This window comes from Xiphophorus hellerii, chromosome 24 (genome assembly GCF_003331165.1).
Source record: "Xiphophorus hellerii strain 12219 chromosome 24, Xiphophorus_hellerii-4.1, whole genome shotgun sequence".
Taxonomy (NCBI): domain Eukaryota; kingdom Metazoa; phylum Chordata; class Actinopteri; order Cyprinodontiformes; family Poeciliidae; genus Xiphophorus; species Xiphophorus hellerii.
The window spans coordinates 13,033,442-13,054,948 of record NC_045695.1 but is presented as its reverse complement, the minus strand read 5'-3'; the positions used below and the strand labels follow the sequence as shown (position 1 = coordinate 13,054,948).

At 36.8% G+C, this 21,507-nt stretch overlaps 1 protein-coding gene across 1 annotated transcript in view; it reads right to left on the bottom strand.

Annotated features, from left to right (window-relative positions):
- Window positions 1-21,507, bottom strand: part of LOC116715893 (nidogen-2-like) — a 50,184-nt gene that overhangs the window by 20,065 nt on the left and 8,612 nt on the right. Inside the window, 15 exon segments of the mRNA XM_032556604.1 lie at window positions 803-918; window positions 995-1,120; window positions 3,994-4,122; window positions 5,195-5,338; window positions 10,819-11,049; window positions 11,609-11,809; window positions 12,100-12,211; window positions 12,535-12,668; window positions 12,814-12,923; window positions 13,008-13,047; window positions 17,151-17,256; window positions 17,710-17,958; window positions 18,040-18,172; window positions 18,964-19,103; window positions 19,207-19,308. Of these exon segments, the coding sequence (XP_032412495.1) occupies window positions 803-918; window positions 995-1,120; window positions 3,994-4,122; window positions 5,195-5,338; window positions 10,819-11,049; window positions 11,609-11,809; window positions 12,100-12,211; window positions 12,535-12,668; window positions 12,814-12,923; window positions 13,008-13,047; window positions 17,151-17,256; window positions 17,710-17,958; window positions 18,040-18,172; window positions 18,964-19,103; window positions 19,207-19,308 (2,073 nt within the window).

Below are 21,507 nucleotides of genomic sequence, written 5' to 3'. Positions count from 1 at the left end.
GCAAAAAACGGTCAAAGCTCAACAGCGGTCCACTGAATGAATTATGTAAGCAATGGAAAGTTGAGTGTAAGGAAAAACTGTGACAGGAAAAAAGAACACAATCAACAGGATTTTGAAGCCAAGTCCTATTCAAAGAAAATTTGTTAGTGAAAGAGGTGGATAAAGTACCCAAAAATTGTACTCAAGTAAAAATAAAAAGTCCAAGAAATTATTCAAGTAAGAGTCAAAACGTTTTGCTAAAAAGTCCACTCAAGTACTGAGAAACTGATCAAATTACCATTTAATATTTAAAAATTACATCATCAGATGGACCAAAATATAAAGTTAAGTGGAACTTCTGGTATTTTATTTGGACTAAAATGACAATAATTAATGTAAGTAACAAGTAATAACACAATCAAGTATTAAAAACTTTAACAAAAACTGCAGGTGTGTGTCTTTGTTTGGTGATTTTGTGGTTAAAACATGCTTGGTTTTCATTCAGTGGGTAGAAAATTCAGACATTTTACTCAAGTAAGAGTAGAGATACTTCACAATAAGATTACTCAAGTAAAGTAAAAAGTACTAAGGTAAATGTGAGTAAATGTAGTTACTACCCAGCTCTGGCTGATGTGTTATATTTTAAGCTTTTTAAATGACAGAAAACGAAACTTTGTTGTAATTGGGCTTTTAAACAGGGATCATTTGGATAGATCAATCCAGAAATGAGTCACCAGAGACAAAGTCAGCCATTTTCTAAGTCCACCTTATCCTCTGACATAAATATTAGAGATTATCCAATGGGAAATGTGTAAAAACCCACCTGGCGTGGTCGATACTGCCCATCAGAATCACACTGAGGGATGTAGGCTCCAACACTCGGCTGTCCTCCACTCTGTAAACTGTCTCTGTGCTGCTCACACTGGCTCCTCAGGCGATCTGTGTTGACATTTCAGAGACGAAATCAACAAAAACAAACTCAATCAGGAGATGAGTGGGTAACTGTTGTACCAACCCGCCTGAGGGGAGCAGTTGAAACCGTCGCCGTAAAACCCAGGCAGGCACTGACACTGGAAGGAGGCCTGGGCGTTGACACATATGGCACTGATGTGGCATGGAGACGACATGCACTCATCTATGTCTGAAAAACAAAGACAAAATAAAACTTCAGTCTGGAAATCTAACCACACCAGGTGTTGTGGCTAATTTAGTTTAATTGCTTTTGTTTGCCCCAGAAAACAAATCATTCATCCAGCGGCCCGTCGTGTTTTTGAGTTAAAAAATGTTTAAAGTTGACAAGAAATTTGAAAATATTACTTGATAATTATGTTATTGAAAGATTGGAAGATTAATACCAACTATAAAGTCTTAGAAAAGCCTAATATTTTAAAAAGACTTAAATAAATAAGCAATGCTTAGCCTGGTGAGGGTACAAGTAAAGCCTGGTGACCCGCCAGGCTTATAATACACTGAAGTGTGGTTATTTGCAGTACATAAGCGTAGTCAGTGTCATACCTGCAGTAGGCAGCAGTCAGAGTGAGCCCAGTTAACAGTTTTTCAAAATAAAATTAGTTAAAAATAAATGTTATAAACTAAAAACTGTCCCATCAGTTTGAGGAAATGCTATTGCTGCACGTTTTTAATTTAGTGCTGCTATTTACCCAAATGAAGTGAAATTGTGTGCACTGTTTCATAAGTTTACTCCTATTGGTTTAGTTGTAATACAGTAACATATACACTGCAAAAACACAAAATCTTACCAAGTATTTTTGGTCAACTTCCAAGTGTAAATCTTGATACATTTTAAATAAGATAAAACTAACTTACAAGTAACTTTTCAGCAAGAGATTTGAACTTATTTTAAGTAAATAATTCCTTAAGAAGTACTATTTTCATTATCAGATTATTTCACTTATGATAAGACATTTTCCCCCTGTTATAAGTGAAATAATTTACCAGTGGTATTAGTACTTTTTCATCAATATTAAGAAACTACAAACTTAAAACAAGCTCATACTTCTTGCTGAAAAGTTACTTGTAGTTAGTTTTGTCTTATTTGAAATGTATTAAGATATTTGTACTAGAATCTGGAATCCATAAATACTTGGTAAGATTTTAAGTTTTTGCAGTGTTCATGTCTGCTTTCCCACAACAACATAATGCTTCACTGTAAAATGTCACAAATTGATTTTTTTAAAATGTAAATAAATACAATTTAAATCTGTCTACATGGCTGGAAATGCAAATCTTTATAATTTTTGGTTATAAATTAGATTTGTTTAGTTTAATCACAAAGTGCCTTCGAAAGAGAAGATGTTTGTTAACCAGTGTGATGTAAATTAGCTGAATTAAATTTTTTCACAAATATTATAGTATTACATATATTTTTTATATGAATTATACTCAAATATGGAAAAGGTTTTTTAGTGTCATTATTATTTATCCATTTTTAAAACCAACAGTAATTTGTTTATATTTTTAAGATTTTTAGGTTTTCTGCCTCTGAAACATGTTCACATAAAATCTTAAAAGTTTCTACCAACAACAGACAATAAAGTAACAATAAAACAAACAAACACAAGTAATAATTTAAGTATAAAAGGGTATTACGATGAGGCAAAAGAGGAAAAAATGTTAACTTATTAAATGTTAGCAACAGAAACAGCCATATAAATGTATAAATGATAGTTTAATCATGTTTTAATGCATCGTTCACTATATATGTTATGAAGGTTTTGAGTTTGTGTTTTAAATGGAGGATAAATGTAAAGATTTGTGTTAAAGTTTCATTTGTTAAGGAGACGGTTCACTGGAAGTTCATCTAAATGTGACAAATATAAAGGATCTTGGTCCACGGTGCATTTCATAGCCAAAGAAACTTCCCATTACTCAGTTAATCTTCCACTTTGCTGCCTCCCTTCAGCCTGTCCTCCTCACATTAGACCCGTCCTCTCATTAGTCATTCCTCCTTCCTTTTTAATGAGCATCTAGCTTTTACAGCTGTGCATTAATGCTGTGAAATACAACTACAGCCGGTCCTTTTCTGCGCTTTAGGAATACTTCCAAAGTCCAGAAAGTGCAGAAAAATAACTCAAAATAGAAAAACTATATTGCTTGCTATTATAGATAAGACACATTTGAAATATTTTGGCTTTAATGCTAAAATTGTGAAAGAAAATCTATTGGAGTCTACGGGAGATTTGAAAAAGGAGTGGATTTGCCTTTTAGCAGGACAATAAATTACAATCTGATATTTTCGATAAGTCAGAATGGTCCAGTCAAAGTCTTAGAAACTAATGTTTCTAAGATTAGCCAACACAGATATAACACAAAACACTTGCAGCAATAAATGTAAAAAACAACAACAAAAAACCACAAAAAATACTTTGAAAAGTATTGACTTAGGAAAGTAAATGCACGCCACACTTTTCAGATTTATATTTCAAAAACATTTTGGTTTCCCTTCATAATTATGTGTCACATAGATCCAACTGGGATCTATTTTCACCTGTTTCCCTGCCAAAAATAAATAAATAAATAAATAAATCCCACAGCATGATAGTGCCACCACAATGTTTCAGAGTGAAAAATATAAATACAACTCTGGAGAAAATTAAGAAACCACTGAACCAGATTGAAAACCTCATGGTTATTCCACCAAATAATGATTTCTGAACTCTTCCTGAGTTAAAACATTAGCCCTGCATCTTTTTTGTTATTTTAACCATTTCTGGAATTCCAGAGACATGTTGTCAGTAATTCATAGAATAAAAGAATAATGTTCATTTTACTTAAACATAACCTAGAAAAAGTTAAATCAGAGAAATTGATCATTTTAAATGTTTTTTGTTTTTTTTCCAGAGCTGTATATTTCATTTTTGTTCTGCCTATTGATGAGAAAATGAGAAAAAATGTGATAAAGTTCAAGATAAATAAATACATATGGAAAATAATGCATGTTGATCATTTGAATGTTTAAATAGACCAAGTATAGAGTATTTCTGTCTGTCTTACCAACACAGGTCCGGCTTTCGTAGCCCAGTTCGAAGCCGCTCTGGCACTGGCAGCGGTGCGTCCCGGGAAGGTTCAGGCACTGGGAGTAATCGCCACACGAGCTCAAACCCTCTGCACACTCATCGATGTCTGCATCAAAGGCAGGGAGGGAACGTCAGACACTCTGTAAACCAGGACTACCCCGTCTAACACCAACACCAAGCCACATGTGGCACAATAAAGGAGTAATTACTGTTTACTGTTCCTATAACCTGTAACTCCCTCCCTACTACCCCGGCTAATACCTGAATTCTTGGCAGTAAATGCATTATTCTGCATCAGCTGATCTGTGAGACACTGAAGTCTGGCCATGGGAACCGCGGGGCCTTCTCGGTTCTGTCAGCAGGAAACAGACACCACCTGCTGACCTGATGACAAACCGCTCACCAGCTCAAAGCCTTACATGTCGCTTTTAACAGGGGAAAGAGAGGAGGATAAAACTTCTGGTTCCAGTCCTCCACACTGTACTTGAACTCTCAACACTAGACTGACAGCTGTTGAAGAAGCACAGGAGTTTTGCCTTGAACTTTCAGCCAGGCACATTTAGATAAAACAGACACTTTAAGATCTAGAAAATTCAGAGGGCCGTAATTAGTACTCAGCTTCAGAGAAAACAAGAGATTGGATTTGTTTTGCACAAATAACTCCAAACCAAGACCTCTTCTGGGAAAAATCACTTGTTTTTCTCTATTATCTGTAAATAAAATGGCTGTGAGAAAGTGGCTACAGGAAGCTGAAGAAGCCCTGGAGGGTTATTCTAAGGCCACAGATCGGATTGCTCTTTGCCAGCCACACAGAGATAACATCAATTTCATGACCAAGTGTGTGACTGACTACATAAACGTCTTCATGGATAAAACCATCCCCACCAGAACAGTGAGACGCTTCCCTAATAACAAACCCTGCATTACCAGTGACTAAAGGAACTGCAAAACAAAAATAAGAGTCTTTAGGGAGCGGGACAGGGAGTTATTATACACAGAAGCAGCTCACAGTCATAAAAATCTACAATAACTCTTACAATAAAGTATTTTTTAATTGTATATCAAGAAAATATCCGTCTCTCATCTCCAGAAGAACAAAAACCAAACACAATCAGTATGAGTCTTCATGTCTGAGTGTGTGTAGGAGTGGAAACAGAAAGACAGGGAGGTGAAGTTACCATAACAGTTCTGTCCATCTCCTCTATAGCCAGTAGCACATTGGCACCGGAAAGCTTGGCCCTCCAGAGGGATGCATTGTGCTGTCGTGTCGCAGTCATGGTTCCCAGCATAGCAGGGGTTCAACAGTTCAACCTCCGATGAATCTGTTACAACATGCAAAATACAAGAGTCAGCAAAGGTCACAGAAAAACACTGATTTTAGTTTAATGCAGCTTGGATGAGATTAGATAAAGAGACTGGTCATTTACTCCTGTACTTTACACCGTAATCTGACTTTTATCTTACGTTTGGAGTAATGGAGTAGTGGCCTTTCAGAAAGATTCTTCACAAGCTTCACTTCACTAATAGTGAAGCTAATGTTTTTTAGTTGATGCTTTTGTGTTTTTGCTAACTTTTTAGCACATTTAGCTACTCCTAAATAAATTTTTCTGGATAAATTTTAAAGCTTGCTTAGGAAACAGCCAAATAAATGAGCTGTTTTAGCTAATTTAGTGTTTTTTAAACTGTTTTTTGTTGGGTTTTTTAAAACATTTGGTTGAATAACGTTCAACATCTCTGTTGAAGTTTTGGTTACGGACAGTTAAGAGTGTTTCAGGCCGTTAGATGTGTATATCCATGCTCTTATTTTGAAGGTTGTTTACATAGCAGTTCAGTTTCCTCTCATGTTCTCTTTCGTTGATGTCATAGGACATAAATGCTCAATGATTGAAGTCTTTTAAAGACAGGTACGATTTGAATTTAAGGTAACAATTTAGCATTAGCTTCAGCTAACTACTGGGATGTTATAGGACTTTAGCATTAGCAGAACTAAGGTTTATGATTAGTACACAACTAACCTTTTAGTTAGCGGTACCCACCCATGATGGTGGCCCCTTCAGGTGCTTTCCTAAAGATAAGCCCGACTTGTGAAGTTAGCTCTTCATAATATCTTGCTTTTATTTTTAAATTATTTCATTTTGTAATACAAGGTAGGTGCTGCTTTGTTCCTCTAACTCAAATATTACAACTTCATATAATAATTTTAGTTGAAAATATGAATATTTCAATATTCTCGCATTTAGAAATAACACCTCCAGTCTTTTCCAACATCAGATCAACTGCAATCTGGGACATTTACTGATAATATTTTGATGATTACAGAAACGCGTATCCAGGGAAACATGTAAAATGTTCCAGATAAATTTTCTTGGGATGGTTTTCTCCAAAGAGGGGACTCCCTTCAAGTTCCCAATACAAATAAAACATGTGGATGAGGTTAGGCGCACATGTCCCAGACATTAGAGAGGAGACAGCATACAAACAGGAGAGGGGGTTTGTGGTGTTTCCTCATACCGCCGTCTGGTTCAGATGAATAATTTTGAAAACAAATAAAAATAAAATAAAAAAACCTCAGACGGATTTCCAGAGAGTCTGGCAGAGAAAAAAACTCTGGGAAATCATTAGAAAAGAATGTAAGAAGATGTATAAATGTGCTAAGAATTAGAGACGTGGTGCAGATTCTGCAGGACGGGAAATCCTGCTCTTCTGAGCCTCAAACGTGGTCCAACAGGACGGTGGTGTCCCATAAAAACATGACATTTTAAAGGATTACACACAGAGATCATTTAATATAAAACCAGGAAGAGAGAGTAATGTCTGTTTTTAACGACGTGTAAGAGATTTAGCAACCATCAGAGGTTTTTTTTTTTTTACCATAAACAACATAAACAAAACGCACAGCTTGCCTTCATCTCCCCAGGCCAGAGAACAATTTTGGATCATTATCAGAGAGGGAGAGAAAGACTCTTCAAAGTATAATGTGGCCAGGAAGGAGGGCAGATGAGAGGCAGCGCTGCACATGGATGGGAGAAAAATGCCTGACAGATAATTAGAGACAGGGAGAGAAGGAAGGCGAGCAGGACAGAGGGGTGAGGAACACACACATCCCACACATGCACTGCACACCATCAAAGTGATGGCTGCAGCTTCCCACCTGTTGCTTTTTACGTGGTTCCTCTTCCTGTCAAGCAAACACAAATGCACAGATTGAAATAGAGAGGCTGCATGAGCCGGTTTTTAAACGTTATGGATAAGTGTTAGCACACAGAGCAGGGTTTCTGCAGTTTCCAACTCAAATTCAAGACTTTTTAAGGCCTTTTAATGAAATTTAAGACAGAAATTTACAGGAGAACATCACATGTTGTCAGCTCCCTAAAATAATGGACTAATTTTGACTAAATCATCTTTTGGAAATAAAATGCGGTGTTTTTTTTCTTCTAAATTCACTTTTATTTTATTATTTTAGGAAGGCGACAAAGCTAAAATCCTCAGGTGTCAAAATTAGCCTTTTCTTTCTATTAAATAACACAAAAATCATCTTATTGTGAATTCTTTAATCTTTACCTGCATAACAATAAATTGAACAAGTTCCTTTTTTTTTTACCAAAACCAACATTAGTCTGAAATTTGCCTCAATGTTTACAATTTTTAAACTTTTTGAACCAATTATTTTATATTTTATTATGTTTGGGGTTCATTTTCAGTGGGAATAACCAGAATGTTCTTTTAAAACTTTTGTTGTGTGTAGCCCAAATGGGTTTCTGAGTAAAACAATCACAGGATGTTTGTGGCATGACTTTATGCTATGATCTGCTAATGAAAGAAACATTCTTTGTGTTGTACATTTTCCATTTAAGACATAAACTTGCCATGGAAATCTCAAAAATAAATAAAAAAAGTGTCCATCTCATTTGCATCAGCTTTTTCTACTGCAGTCAGGGGCCCCACAAACTCATTGTAAGGGCCACAAATGGCCCCTGGACCACACTTTGGACACCCTTGCTCTACAGCCTTAACCCAGAATGCACCTAGCCTTGTATGGGTTGCCAAAAATGATCCAATGATGACAAACGTCATTTAGGCAACTGGAAACATGATAAACACAGAAAAGCTAGCCAGCTAGCTAGGATATATTAGCAGCTAGCTACCGGTAGCACAACTCAAACTTTTACCTGACAGAAAAATCCTGTGAGAAAAAATTACACGATTAACTAACTCTAGACCTTTAATTAACATATTTAAAGTCAACTTACTTTAAAAAGAAAGAAAAAATTAAGACATTTTATAGCCGTGATATTAGATGCACAAATTTAAGACTTTTTAAGGATGGTGGACACCCTGTACAGTCTTTTTTGCTACTTTATAAGCCAACCTTCTTTGTATTTTGATGGGATTTGATAAGATAGATCAACACCAACCAGTGCATCATTGTAATGTGGAAGAAAAAGATCAACACAACTTTAACCAGGAATTGTGCTTGCAACTAGAAAATCATAAGAAAATCTCCATCCATCAGTTTATAACCGTAGGCTGAAGACAACCATTTTGGTTTTACATCAGGACAATAACCCACCAGTGACTCCATTACAGGAAATGTAGATGTGATGTTTTTAAAGCCTCCTAAAGGCGAATATATACAGTTAATTAGTTTTGTGGTTGTCTTATCACTTCAGTGCCTTAAGCATGTCTACAATTCCTGATTCTCATGACCTCACAGGGCAGCTATTCTGCCCAGCAACCCCCCTCTTCAACAAAATCTGTCATTGGCTGAGATATTATTTCCCAGAAAGTGAATTAACACACACAAAATAAGCTTTCTGTCCACACACACACATCACTTAGCCTGTGTTTACGGAGCCTCGGATCCCAGCAAGCTTTTCCAGCTGTGTTCAGAGTGTATTAGCATGAGCGTGTGTCATCTTTGACTTTTTAATCAGAGTGCCGACGTTCCGGTGAAAGAGACTTGGTCTGCGTCCAAACGCTGGGCAGAAAATGCAGCCTTTCTCTGGCTTTCTGCCGCAAACTCTGTCTTTTCCTCTTCATCGTTTGAGCAGCTTTCATCTTTAATTACATTTTTTACAAACTGATTGGGTTAACCCCTGAAAGTCCTGACCTAAATATAATTGAGACTCTGGCAAAACCAAAAGAAAATGGCGTTCACATACAAGCTCCATTCAGTCTGAATAAGTCTTTCCCCGGTGTTTGGGTGCTAGGGCAGTCGTTCATCCAGCGATCCGCCATATTTTAAGTTAGAAAATATTTAAAGTTGACAGGAAATTTGAAAATATCACTTAATAATTATGTGTTATTAAAGGATTGGAAGATTAATACCTAAACACCAACTATAAAGCCTTAAAAAATGTAAACATTTTTAAAAAACTTAAAAAAATAAGCAATGCTTAGCCTGGTGACATGTAAAGCCTGGTGGCCCGCCAGGCTTATAAAAGGTAAACCCTGGAGGAATCTGAAAAAATATGACACAAATCAAAGGATGTAGATACTTTTGGATTTAAAACCACTATCCAGAAGGAGTCTTAAACTTTTCAATCATTAATCTAATAAAATACTGAAACAAATATTGGTAGAATTAGATAATCTGTTGGATTATGTCTCTTGATCTGGGGTAAAAAGAGCAAAGTGACTTAAAAACAAACACTTCAATCATGAGATTTAAGCTTTGAAACCACAAAACCAAACATTTCCAATCAAAATACACAAATTATATAGATTCACACGGCTCCTGTTAGCACACAACTCCGTTCCAGTCACTTTTGCTCGAAGTGTTAGCAAACACCCAAAGCATGACTGTAATTATATGGATGGTGCAAAATAAATCTGTCAACTGTGACATAAACTGCAATTAAAGCAACACTGAAAGTGATTCTACTCAGAACATGGACCATTTAACATAAATACTAACAGTCCTGAGTTTTATTTATGCATCTAAACTGTCATTATTAGGTGAATCTTTTATGGCACAGGGTAATCTGGGTCACGATCCAGTTAAGATCCAGATCTAAAACTATAATCAGTGTGCTAACTGTGTCCATGTGTGTCAGCCTTTTCTCTCTGTTGTTTATGCTTTTCATGGTTTAGTGCTAAAAGCCAACTTGAAAACCTTGAAAGAATTAAAAGCTCAGACTTGCTGTAAATATTTTTAATTAAACCTAAATTTCTGTATTTTTTTTATTGGAACATTTAATTATCCTAAATGTTGTCTTTTCATTAGCTGTCAGTGGAAAATCATCCTAATTTACAGAAATAAAGGCTTGAAAACATCAGTCTGAGTGTATTCACTTTCGTTATTTGAGTTACTAAAATAAATTAGCAATAATTTTCTCACTTAACATTCATATTTTCCGACATATATTATTTTCGATTACTAGGATTATTAATATTTGTTCTTATATATCTATTTTATCAATATTCAGTAGCCACAGATAATGTTTAGAGAATTGCCAAGTAAATTATTGCTGTAGAATTTATGCGGAAAAAGTAACTTAGATGATGCTAAGTGGCCTAAACGTTTTCAAAGCTAGCAAAAAAGCTAAAGCACAAAATAAAAAAATAGCAGATTAGCAGAAGTGTGTTCACTACTGCTTTTATCAAACAGTATATCTAAAAATAATCCAATTCAGTATTCAACTCATGTCAAAATCTACTACATAAGCATTTTTTAAATAATTTTTTACTCGTTACAACATCTAGCTCAGCTTCTGCATGCGAGTACTTGTAAGCATCTCAAAAATGAACTTTTTGAGATGCAACAGATTATCAGGTGGATTATGAGGTTTAGGATGCTAACCTCCAACCGGGCTGATCTTGTTGGTGATGGCGTATCTCAGGATTCGCTCCTCCTTGACGTACATCACAAACACCCTCTCCATGATGATTTGCAGCGTCTCCGGGGTGGCAGCCAGGTTTCCGTGGCGACAGTCGCGGTAGGTGATGTTCTGCTTCAGGTGGAACGTGTAAGACTCTGAGGCCTTTTCAGGCAAACCGACAGAAAACTCCCTGACAGAGCTGGAGGTGGCGACTGCAGGAGGTAAAAACAAAAACCATAATTTGATATTCGGATAATCTTCCTTCTTGACCTACTAAATAAATGCACCACTCCCGACCAAAAACAACCAATCAGAGCCAGGAGGCGGGTCTTAGTGCTGTCAATCATCCTCATGTACAATGCTAAATGTGCTAACAGCAGAAAAAGTTGGAAAACCGTCACCAGTGGCTATGCTAACTAGCCTTAGCATTGTTGGCAGGCTATGTTGCGTTGAGGACACTTGCTTCAAATTTATTCAGTTCGTCTATGTTAATGAGTGACTGTCCCTATTAAATAAACCTAATAAAATAAAATAATATAACCAGCTGTAGCGTAGCATAGAGCAACGGGGAGAGGTTGTGCATGAGAGTGATTGACAGCGCTAAAACCCGCCTCCTGACTCTGATTGGTTGTTTCTAACTGAGTGGTTAGAACTGGGAAAAGGCAGAACATAATGATAATTTTAACAAATATGTAAAAAAACCATATTAAAGTAACTTACTTTAGCTTTAAAATGGTTTAAATTGATTGTCTTATGTAATATAATGTTTACCAGACGGGTAGTACTGGTAGGTCTCCTTGAAGGGCTTCATAGTAACTTCAGCTCCAGGTGGAACGAATGGAACATTGCCATTAATGACAGTATCCACACTGAGGTGGTTGTGTTCGTCAAGGCCGCGGCCCGTTTGCGTGATGGACAGGCGCTGGTTGCCGGGGCTAAACACCACCTCAGCATGACGACTGAATTCTGCACCTGGTAACAAAACATCAACAAATCAATCACTGTCAGGTTTGCTTTTTTACACTGCTTTAATGGTGCTGCTTTTGTCTACAAGGGGGAAAAAATGTGCTCTCCAAAACAAACACACATGCAGCTGTTTCCTATTAAACGGAGGAGTTAGATGCTTCATATCGCATCGCATCTCTGGAGAAAATGCATCTGGCTGGGTGACGAGTCAGCGAGGCACAAAATGTCCTCGCCACAGAACAATCTGCGTGTGTGTGGCTAGAGTCGTCCAAGGAAATGGACAAAAACAAGATCACCTGTGATTTTAAATCCCGCTTGGCTATTGGGCAGCTCCAGAGCAAACAGCCAACCGAAAAGCTCTCCGACTGGTGAAACCGACATCATGGCCCAGCCCACTGGTTCCGGTACCTACACAACAGAAATGCTAGCTGCTAATTGTGCTAACCAATAACATGACAAGCTAAAATCTACAACTTTATAATTACTTTGTTTTATATGATGTTGCCTCTATTTCGAATGACTGCTTACCGTAGCAACTATTTAAATGATGTTAACTATAGATTAGACTAACAAGGTGAATTATTTATAGCAATTAGTTGTCTGTGGAGACTTTCTATTTCACTAAATAAATATTATTTATTTGTAAAATGTGGTTTTATTTCTTTCGGTTTAATATTTTGTTGTTGTGACTGTATCTCCAGAGGTTAAAGGTTATGTTTTGAGTCGTCTACCTCACTAATGGCTGTGTAAGCTCTTCCATCTCCAACCACGATGTAGGCGTGAAGGTCGATGTTGTTCAGCTCAACCGGAGTCGAACCCACCGTCACCGTGCCGCTCACTTTACCGCTGACACGCTGAGGAGCACCTGGAGAGCAGGACGACGTCAAACATACAAAAAAGTCCGATTGTAGACCATTTTTGTGTTTCTTTTAAAGGTTTTAATTGTACTAGTGGCCTTTAAATGGTTGGGAACTAAACTGTGTTTTTGTGCTTAAAATGTACCGTCTTACCGTCTGGCAGACAATGGCGGCCATTTCCGTAGAAGCCCGGTCGGCAGTGGCAGCAAAATCCTGTGGCGTAATCTGAGCAGAATGCATTCTGGGAACATTGCTGCTGGAACCTAAACAAAAAGATAGATAAATATATTTAGTCATAAAGCTACTGTAACAATACTACAGGCAAGCTAAATATTGTTTTCACTAACCTGGCGCATGTTTCCTTGTTCTCTGTAGTGTACTGGATCACTGAGTAGGAAAAAGAGAATTATAGTTCCAGACTTTTTAAGGATGCACAGACACCTTGCAACATATGAATATGCTTCATATTTTCCAGTTTTGTCCTCTATTTAGCTCCATTCATCTGTTCATTACCTCTGATGCTACATTATAGTTTCATCTACATGTTTCTGTATTTTCTGCTGCATTGCTTTTGCCTTGATTCTCCCATCAAGCTAAATACAACCGTGCAGTCGCGTCTATGTTAGCTTAAGCGCCATATTTGTTGTCTTGATTACGACATTTATAATTGCTCTGACTTAAAAGACAGAATTGGAGGAAAACAAATTGGACATAGCTGGTATTCATGCTTGGAAATCCAGGCAGGATGTGTGGATGGTATCTGGGGAAATATGTAGACATACACAAACATATGTCGAAGTGCTCCTTGGACAGAAACCAGCTGCTGCAGTCCTACCTCCCACTGTTTTCAAATTGTGAGGACACATGTTGCAAAAACCGTTTTCTGCTTGGCTTAGTGACACAACTAAACGGTTCAGATCACTACTGAGATAAATAATCTAACCTTCACAGCCCAGTTTTATCCCCAAATCAATCACAGGAGCTCGGAAAGGCTAAACAATCCTAGGTTTACATTTTTCAATACAAGAAATGAAGCAAACTGTTTGTAAGTTATTTGGAAATAAGGAAAATGTAGAAACCTGCATTTAAAAAATGGAGTAAACAGGTTTCTTGGTAGCTATGTTGGAAGTTTCCAAAAGCTGGGTAAAACTAAAAGTGACAAACTTTACTCAGTACCTCCAAGTGACTATTTTCCTTTCTTTCCTTTTTCTTTGGAACAGGGTACGCACATCTGCTGTGGCGCAGAAGAAATCAGACTTTAAACCTTTAAAAGCTTTGAAAAATGATCATTTTTAAATTCTTAATGTTATTTTTAACATTAAGAATTTATGTTAGGGGTATTTCTTGGGGGATTGGGTGTGTCCCTGTTTTTATATTCTTTCTGGGGGGTACGTGAGTTAATTTTAAGACAAAACAGTCAGAAAAACAAATCTAAGTCTTACAACGGCCTGGTAAAAATCCAGATTAAATCCAACTGAGAGTTTATGATTAAAAACTGATTCTCATTTAATCTCTCCATTCACTAAATAGAAGCAATTTTGCAAAGAAAAATGCAGAAAATCTCTAAATGTACAAAGATTGACACAGGAGGGATGACGAATATGCAGTTCTCACTTTACAGACTTTTATTTGCAAAAATTTTTTAAAGTAATATTTCATTCTCTGAAACTTTATCTTGTAAAGCTCTAAGTTACGTTACAATATATGTTTTACTTTAGTAATGTGTTTCTTTCTCTGTTTTGTCTCGTCTTGATGACTTCTGGTTGGTTTTTTTATTTTCTCAGATAAAATATATCTAAAATATCCACAATAAGAACAACAGAAAGAAACAAAAACCTGAGTTTTCTTGTAATTTAAGGTAAAATCTTTTTTGAGAAGATCCTGAATTATTCTCTTGTTATCCAAGCTACATTTATAATAAATAAATAATAAATGTTATTTATTCATTCGAAGTGAGTCGACGTCATGAGTTTTGACCAACACAGACTCGTTAAACCTTATGTAACCAGGTTGACTGAAAACACTTTCTGTTTATGACTAAATCCTTGGAGAGCAGCAGCAAGGGAGGGAGTACTGAACACACACACACACACACACACACACACGCACACATACACACACACACACCTGGAGTCGCGCTGCACAACGGCTGTATTGTACTGCTGGCTGCTGAGCAGCTCCGCCACAGAAAGCAGGGGTAGAGTTACCCTCCTGCTTCTCACCGTTCCTCCATATTGGCTCATATTTGATACATATTGTTACTCCTGAACACAAAAACAAACTTTTCACAGATTTAGAGGGAATTTTAAGAGTTAAACAGAAAGTAGTGTTTAAGTATGATTGGAGAGGAAATTATAAATGGTTTTAAACCGGTTTTATAATTTCTTTTAAAAAATCTGGAAAGTGTGGTGTGCATCTGTATTCAACAATCCATGTTGAACAGCAGGTGGTTTAGTTTTCCTTCCCACTCAGTGTGTTATATGTAAACCGTAAAGTCTTTTATTAAATTTAGAAATAGCTTTGAAAATTTACCCAAAGAAGCTGTAGTAAAATGACAAACTAGGGAAGAAATTCACCAGATGTGAAAACTGTAAACCTACAAAACCAAATTCAAAAAGGTTTTTTAAAACACAAGAAAACATACATCTCTTATTTGTACATTTGACTTGAATATATATGTAGATTAAAATATAAGTAGAGTAACTATAAATAAATAAACATAGACGAATCTAACAAATAGTAACAACAAAAAAGAATAAAAAAAAAACATATTTAAGAGACATGTGTTTCTGATTGTGTTAAATCACCTTCCTGCTTTTATTGAGCAGCAACAGGATCAGGGCTGCAGTCTATTACCGCAGTAATTCGACTCCCATTTTCAATGGGGGAAAGATCTGAAACTCGGTTAATTCAGCTATTTGTTTAGCATCATTTCACAACAAAAGTCATCTGGTTCACAGTGTGGGATTGCTTCCCAGGCAACACACACACACTCTTGTTGAAAGCTGCTCTGGGTTTGTTCTGATGAAATACCAGGAATCTGTAACACATGGCGCTCCAAAGATAAATTTCATGAGATATATAAGGAATTTGGCTAATTGTTGGCTTTTAAATCCAAATTTAGTTTCTTTTTTTCCCCAAAAGAAGCTGAAAATGCAGATTATATTTTTCTAGTTTCTGGCTAGCAAAAAAAAAAAAGTAAAAGATTTTAGTTACAAAGGTGTAGATTGGTGTCGAGTTTTGGCCTATACACATTTCTATGGAAATTTTATTTTAATTTGTCAATGTAAAATAACAAAGCTGTTTAGAAACAATGATTTTTACACAAATATTAAAAATCTACAGAGAAATCAACTGGAATTATATGATTTTTTGCTACAAAGTCATGCTAACACAAACGCTCTTCAGTGAGGAAGTTGTAACTGTGGGAAGAATAGATGAATTTAGCTATTTTTCATAAAATAAAATAGATTTTTTTACATATTTGTTGTATGACATTAAACAGATAACCTGTGAAAAAAATCGAGTTCCTCTGATCAGTGCTAACTTGAAACAACCAATCAGAGCCAGGAGACGAGTCCTGGCACTGTCAATCAACCCCTCTGTAGCTAGTAAAGCTTGTTGTGAATGCTAAGGCTAGTTAGCATATCCACCAATGACAGCGGATAAATGGTAAGTTGTTTCTCCTCCATTAGATCATTTAGCACCATGTAAATAAGACTGACTGACAGCGCTAAGACCCTCCCCCTTGATGTGATTGGTAGTTTCTCGTTGGGAGTGGAGCATTTCTTTAGACAGCAATAGTAGCTTATGTAAGAGATGGAGATTTTCATAGACTATTTGTCTCATATTAAACCGTTGTGACGTGGTGACAGGTTTAACAAATATGTAAAAAAAAAGAAGATACTTTTTATGTAAAAGTGACATACTGCACCTTTAAAAAGAGACTAGCAGCATCTCAGCTAAAATCATTTTAGCTAGATTTTCTAGCTAATTTAATAGCTATAAAATCTTACTCCTAATATAAATAATTAATGAGCGCTTACAGCATGAAAACAGCACAATGTTTACTGCTACTTTATTATAATTCATAAAGAAAAACAGCAATTCGTTACACAAAATCCTATTAGTTGCAGTTTTAAGCATACAATATACTGAACTACTTTTCATCCTTGCTTGAAAAGACCAAACCTTTGGTGGATTATCTTTTTATGATCTAATCACTATCAATTTCTATGAGCGTTTTGGATCTAATTTACCAAACTACCAATAGACAGAGTTGGGTAAATGTTAAAAATCTGATTGATCCAAATCCAAATTATGAAGCTAATCCTCCAAAGGAATTGATCTCAGTAAAGTGTAAAGAGTCTGGACTTATTTTAGAAAGAGAAAGCCCCCACCTATAACTCCCGAGTATTTTCTCCCATGCCATTCTTAGCATGATGTTAGCCAGTAAACAAAAACAGATGCATGTGTGGTTTGTCTCTCACCTCCTGTGTCAAAGTCAACATCCTCTTCATCCACGCTGACCACATGACCTCCAGAGGGGGGCGGGTTTCTCAGAGGGGGGTAGACGTCCACCACCTCCAAAGGAAGCCAAATAAATCTGCACTTAAATACACTTGATCAAACATATAAAAACAACTTTAATTTGTTCAGTCAGTGCAATTAGGAGTATAACAAAGAATGTAAAATCAATAATAAAGGCTGGCAAATACAATATGTTGACTATCTTGGTCAAACTAAGCAAATCGTCCAGAAAATTAAGTTAGGAATAAATAATAAAGGATGACATCGCTCAGAGAATGAAGGATAGATTTAGACTGAATGGATCTACCCAAAGGTTTGGGCACATTGTTACCGATACCCGATCTAGAATTTGTTTCAAAATTTGGACCGATACAGATATAAATATTGGATGTTTGCATCTCTACTGATTACAAGAAGAAAAGTAAGATGGATTAAGGGAAGTAAATAAGATGGAATGACTAAATAAAAAAAGAGGATTAAAGGAAGTTTGGAGCAACAACTTAAGGAAACATTTGCTACCTGTGGCTGCTGTTCCTCGACCCGTTGAGTGCGCCCTTCTGGAACCGTCAGTGGAAACCCGGGTGGAGCGTACTGCCTTTCTACCGGCTCCAAGGTCAACGGCACGTCTTCTCTGTTGTACGATAACTGGCGATCGGAGTCTTCCGATCGAGTATTTGGAGAGTCGGGACTACCAGCAGCATCCACTTCTTCTTGGCTCTCTGGCTCAAAGTTGTAATCATCAAACTCATATTCTGGAGTGGTTGTGTCCTTGGAGAGAAAGCAAGTGAAGTCTTCAGAACGATGAGATGAGAGAGCTAAACGTTGGACGGCACAACAAACAATTATTACCAGATAGAGACCATAACCAGCAGTAGGGGGGACAGCAAGGAGACCACCAATGGATGCAGGAATGATCTCTTGAAAAGAAAACCGTTTTCCAGTGTGGAAGAGCCAAACACCTGGAACGCCAGTATTTCCAACCCTGGAGAATCAGATCAGGATTCATCAGTTGTCAAGTTTTTCCTTTCAAGCCAACCAACCAATAACAAGATCTTCTTTTTGATAAATATACTTAATTTCCACATTGTTTGTTTTAATTTGGCATTAAGAGAATTCAGTGAATAAAGAAGAGAAATCCTCCTCCAGATTAATTTAATACATGGTTTTTACTGTTTTCATGTAACATTACCACGTTTTACAATAGATGACAATAGTCCAATGTTACCAGGGTTGAAATGAGGAAACTACATGAGTATGTGGAGCAAAAGTACAAATTAAAAAGTAAAGTAAAAACATCAGACAATACAGAGCAAACTTTAAATGCCTAGCCTCGCAACAATGTGAAGTTTCTTGGTTGTTAGCTAGCCTCATCAGTGAACTGAGTTATTTATTTAAGCAAATACATTTAATATTTTAAAAGGTTTTCTGTTTTATTTGTTGTTTAATTTACAAGGTGAATAAGATGAAAAGTGTTAGCCAACTTATTTGGTGGCTTGTAGCCAACATTTTTTCTCAGTTGTATATGAGAGTGTTTTAAATATTTAAGAGGCTAACACTGTAAAGTTTCTAAAATTAAACTTTTTTTCTGACGTTCAAAACAATCCCAGTCATTTACATAATTGTTTATAATCATGCAGGGTTCCCCTTAGTGTATTATAAGCCTGGCGGGCCACCAGGCTTTACTTGTGCAATCATGTAACAGTTTTTAAATTGTGTGGTCCACAGCTGCCAAGGGTTGTTGGTTTTAAGAGCTTGTAATATAATTTTACTTACTGAGAAAGCCTTTTAACACTGTTTTCATCTTGGGCAACGCTGTAAAAAGGTCCATCGGTTTTGGAGATGATGAAAAATGAAACTTCTCCTCTACTGAAGCCAACTCTAGCAGGAAACTCTATCTCCACATTATAGGACTCCTGGGAAAACAAATAGAAAACAAGTGATTTCAAACCGGTTTTAGCTGTAACAGTTTGAACAAACCGTGTGTCTATGAGACTGCAGATAACCCATGAAATTTACCTTGGGTCGCGTCCCAAAAAAGTTGAGTCCATCTTCGGGATAAAGGAAGAGAACGTACGAGTCAGTTTCATCGTATCCAATCACAGTTTGGAACGTATTGACCTTCAGAGACACAATAAAGAAACACAAACTGAATAGGATTCAAACAGAAGTTAGTGTAAAACGTGACTTTATTTATAAAGTTGTACTTCATATATTATTCCTCAGTAGGAAGCAACAGACGTACATAAAGTCTGTCAAGCCACCTTGAGTATCTCTACTCAATGCAGCTTCACCATCATTATCTTCCATTTGCTTCCTACTTTCCTTACAGATCACAATGTCATCTGCAAACAACGTAATCATCACTTCAGTTCAATATACTGGCATAAACGGCTTTGTTTTGGAATTAATATGGGAATTATCTGTTTAGAGATACTGAGACAGTAGGTGAACTAACTCAAAGTAATGTTTTTATATTCCTACTTGAGTATTTCTGGGGTTTTTTCAGCTGATTAAATTAAGGTGTTAAAAACAATAATGATTAGTGAAATCTGTCTTTTTTTATATGTTTTACCAGAAAAGAGACAGTTACTAGTATCAAGTTCTACTTCTTTAAAATATAGGTTTCCTATCATACTACTGCTACGGTTTAAAGTCCTTTTATTGCAACGCCTGTGACAGGGCTGCACGTAGTATGGAAACTAAAGGAGCATGACAACCCTTTCTGCTGCGTTTCCATTGACCATGTAATTGCGCACATTGGAATTATGAACATAAATTTGCTTAACTGAGACATGGTAATTTCAAAAAACTTAGATAAAAAGCACGAGGAAATTAGTGTATTTCGCAAAACTGCAATGAAAACGCTTTTTCTGCATCATGCATCATCTGTTACTACTGGCAGAAACAACAAAGAAGACGACCGGAAGTGTTAGGAGGGTGATGGCGCTGCATGTTTTTAATGACTTATCTTATGAAACGTATTCATGTGTGATTTTAGTGGAAACACTTTGTATTTTTTCAACACCAGCGGAACATTGACATAGTTTTGCACAGATTTGCAACAGATACACAGCTAATAAGATAATGTAGCTTTAAAATCATAGTTGAGAATCTCAGTAACAATTATTCTATATTGTTTTACAATGATATACTTTCATTGTAAAGAAAATAATTAGATCATGTTATGTATTTTATTCCAAAATGTATGTTCAAACCTTGTATTTTATCAAATTGTAACAATCCCATTCCAGGTCGTGCTACTCTCCACTATACCCCAACTGACAAGGCCGCCTCCTCTGCTTCAAAAACTCACCTCTAATGTTTAATCTTCTCACTTCTCCTCCCCCCTTCCTCTCTCATCTCCTGTTTCGCTGGGTATTGTGGCTTTCTCACCCCTCTTTCTGCCCCTTACACCCACCACAACCATTTGTTGATCTGCCTTTCTAAACATTTAATCTATACGGACCGACGCATGAGGAAACGTGGGCCACTCTGCCTACTACAAACCACACTACAAACACTCAGATTTTATGAATGAGGGAAACACTTTGAGCAATCCTACGTTGTTTTTCTTTGGAACTGCTCCCGGTTACCTGCATGCACATCGACACAGACATTCAGAAACTGATGTATATAGAACACCACTGGTCCTGACCACCCCCGGCCCAGATGTTGAGCTCCCCAGCTGTCTCTCTGAATCTGACCGTCCTTCAGGGTGATGTTACAGCTTGGAAACCAGTTCTCATTAGACAAAGAGCCACGGGGCGCAAACAAACACAGATGTCCCTTTGGTTATAGTCATCTCATGTGAACGTATGTGGGCCTGCTCCTAATTGTTTACATCAACATCTTAAACCTGTCTTGTTGTTTGTAGGAGGGGGAGGACTTTGTACTGTCCAGACTCTTTCTAATTAGCGAGGAGCAGGAATTTTTTAGACTGTTTTTTTGTTTAAATACCGCAATTAAATGTAAGTATTTAAGGCAAAGAAGAGATGGGTACAAAGAGGTTGTTGAGGTGCATACTGTATTTGTGTGTTTTCCCCTTGTATTAAGGGGCTCTGGAGGGAGAACCTTTCAAAGGCCAGAGGGAAAGGTTTAGTAGGTAGGTAAATCAGAGAAAAAGGAAGTATACTATAATGAACCCTAAAGTACTGGCTCAATCACCTCTTTAAAACATTGACTTCAGGTATTCCAATCACCTCTGTGGCCACAGACTTACAAAAAATCCAGAAACTAGGAATGCAGACTACTTTCTGAAGAAATGGTCTACTCTCAGGAAGTCCAGGATTGTACCTAGTGATTTTTTTCTTCTCACTA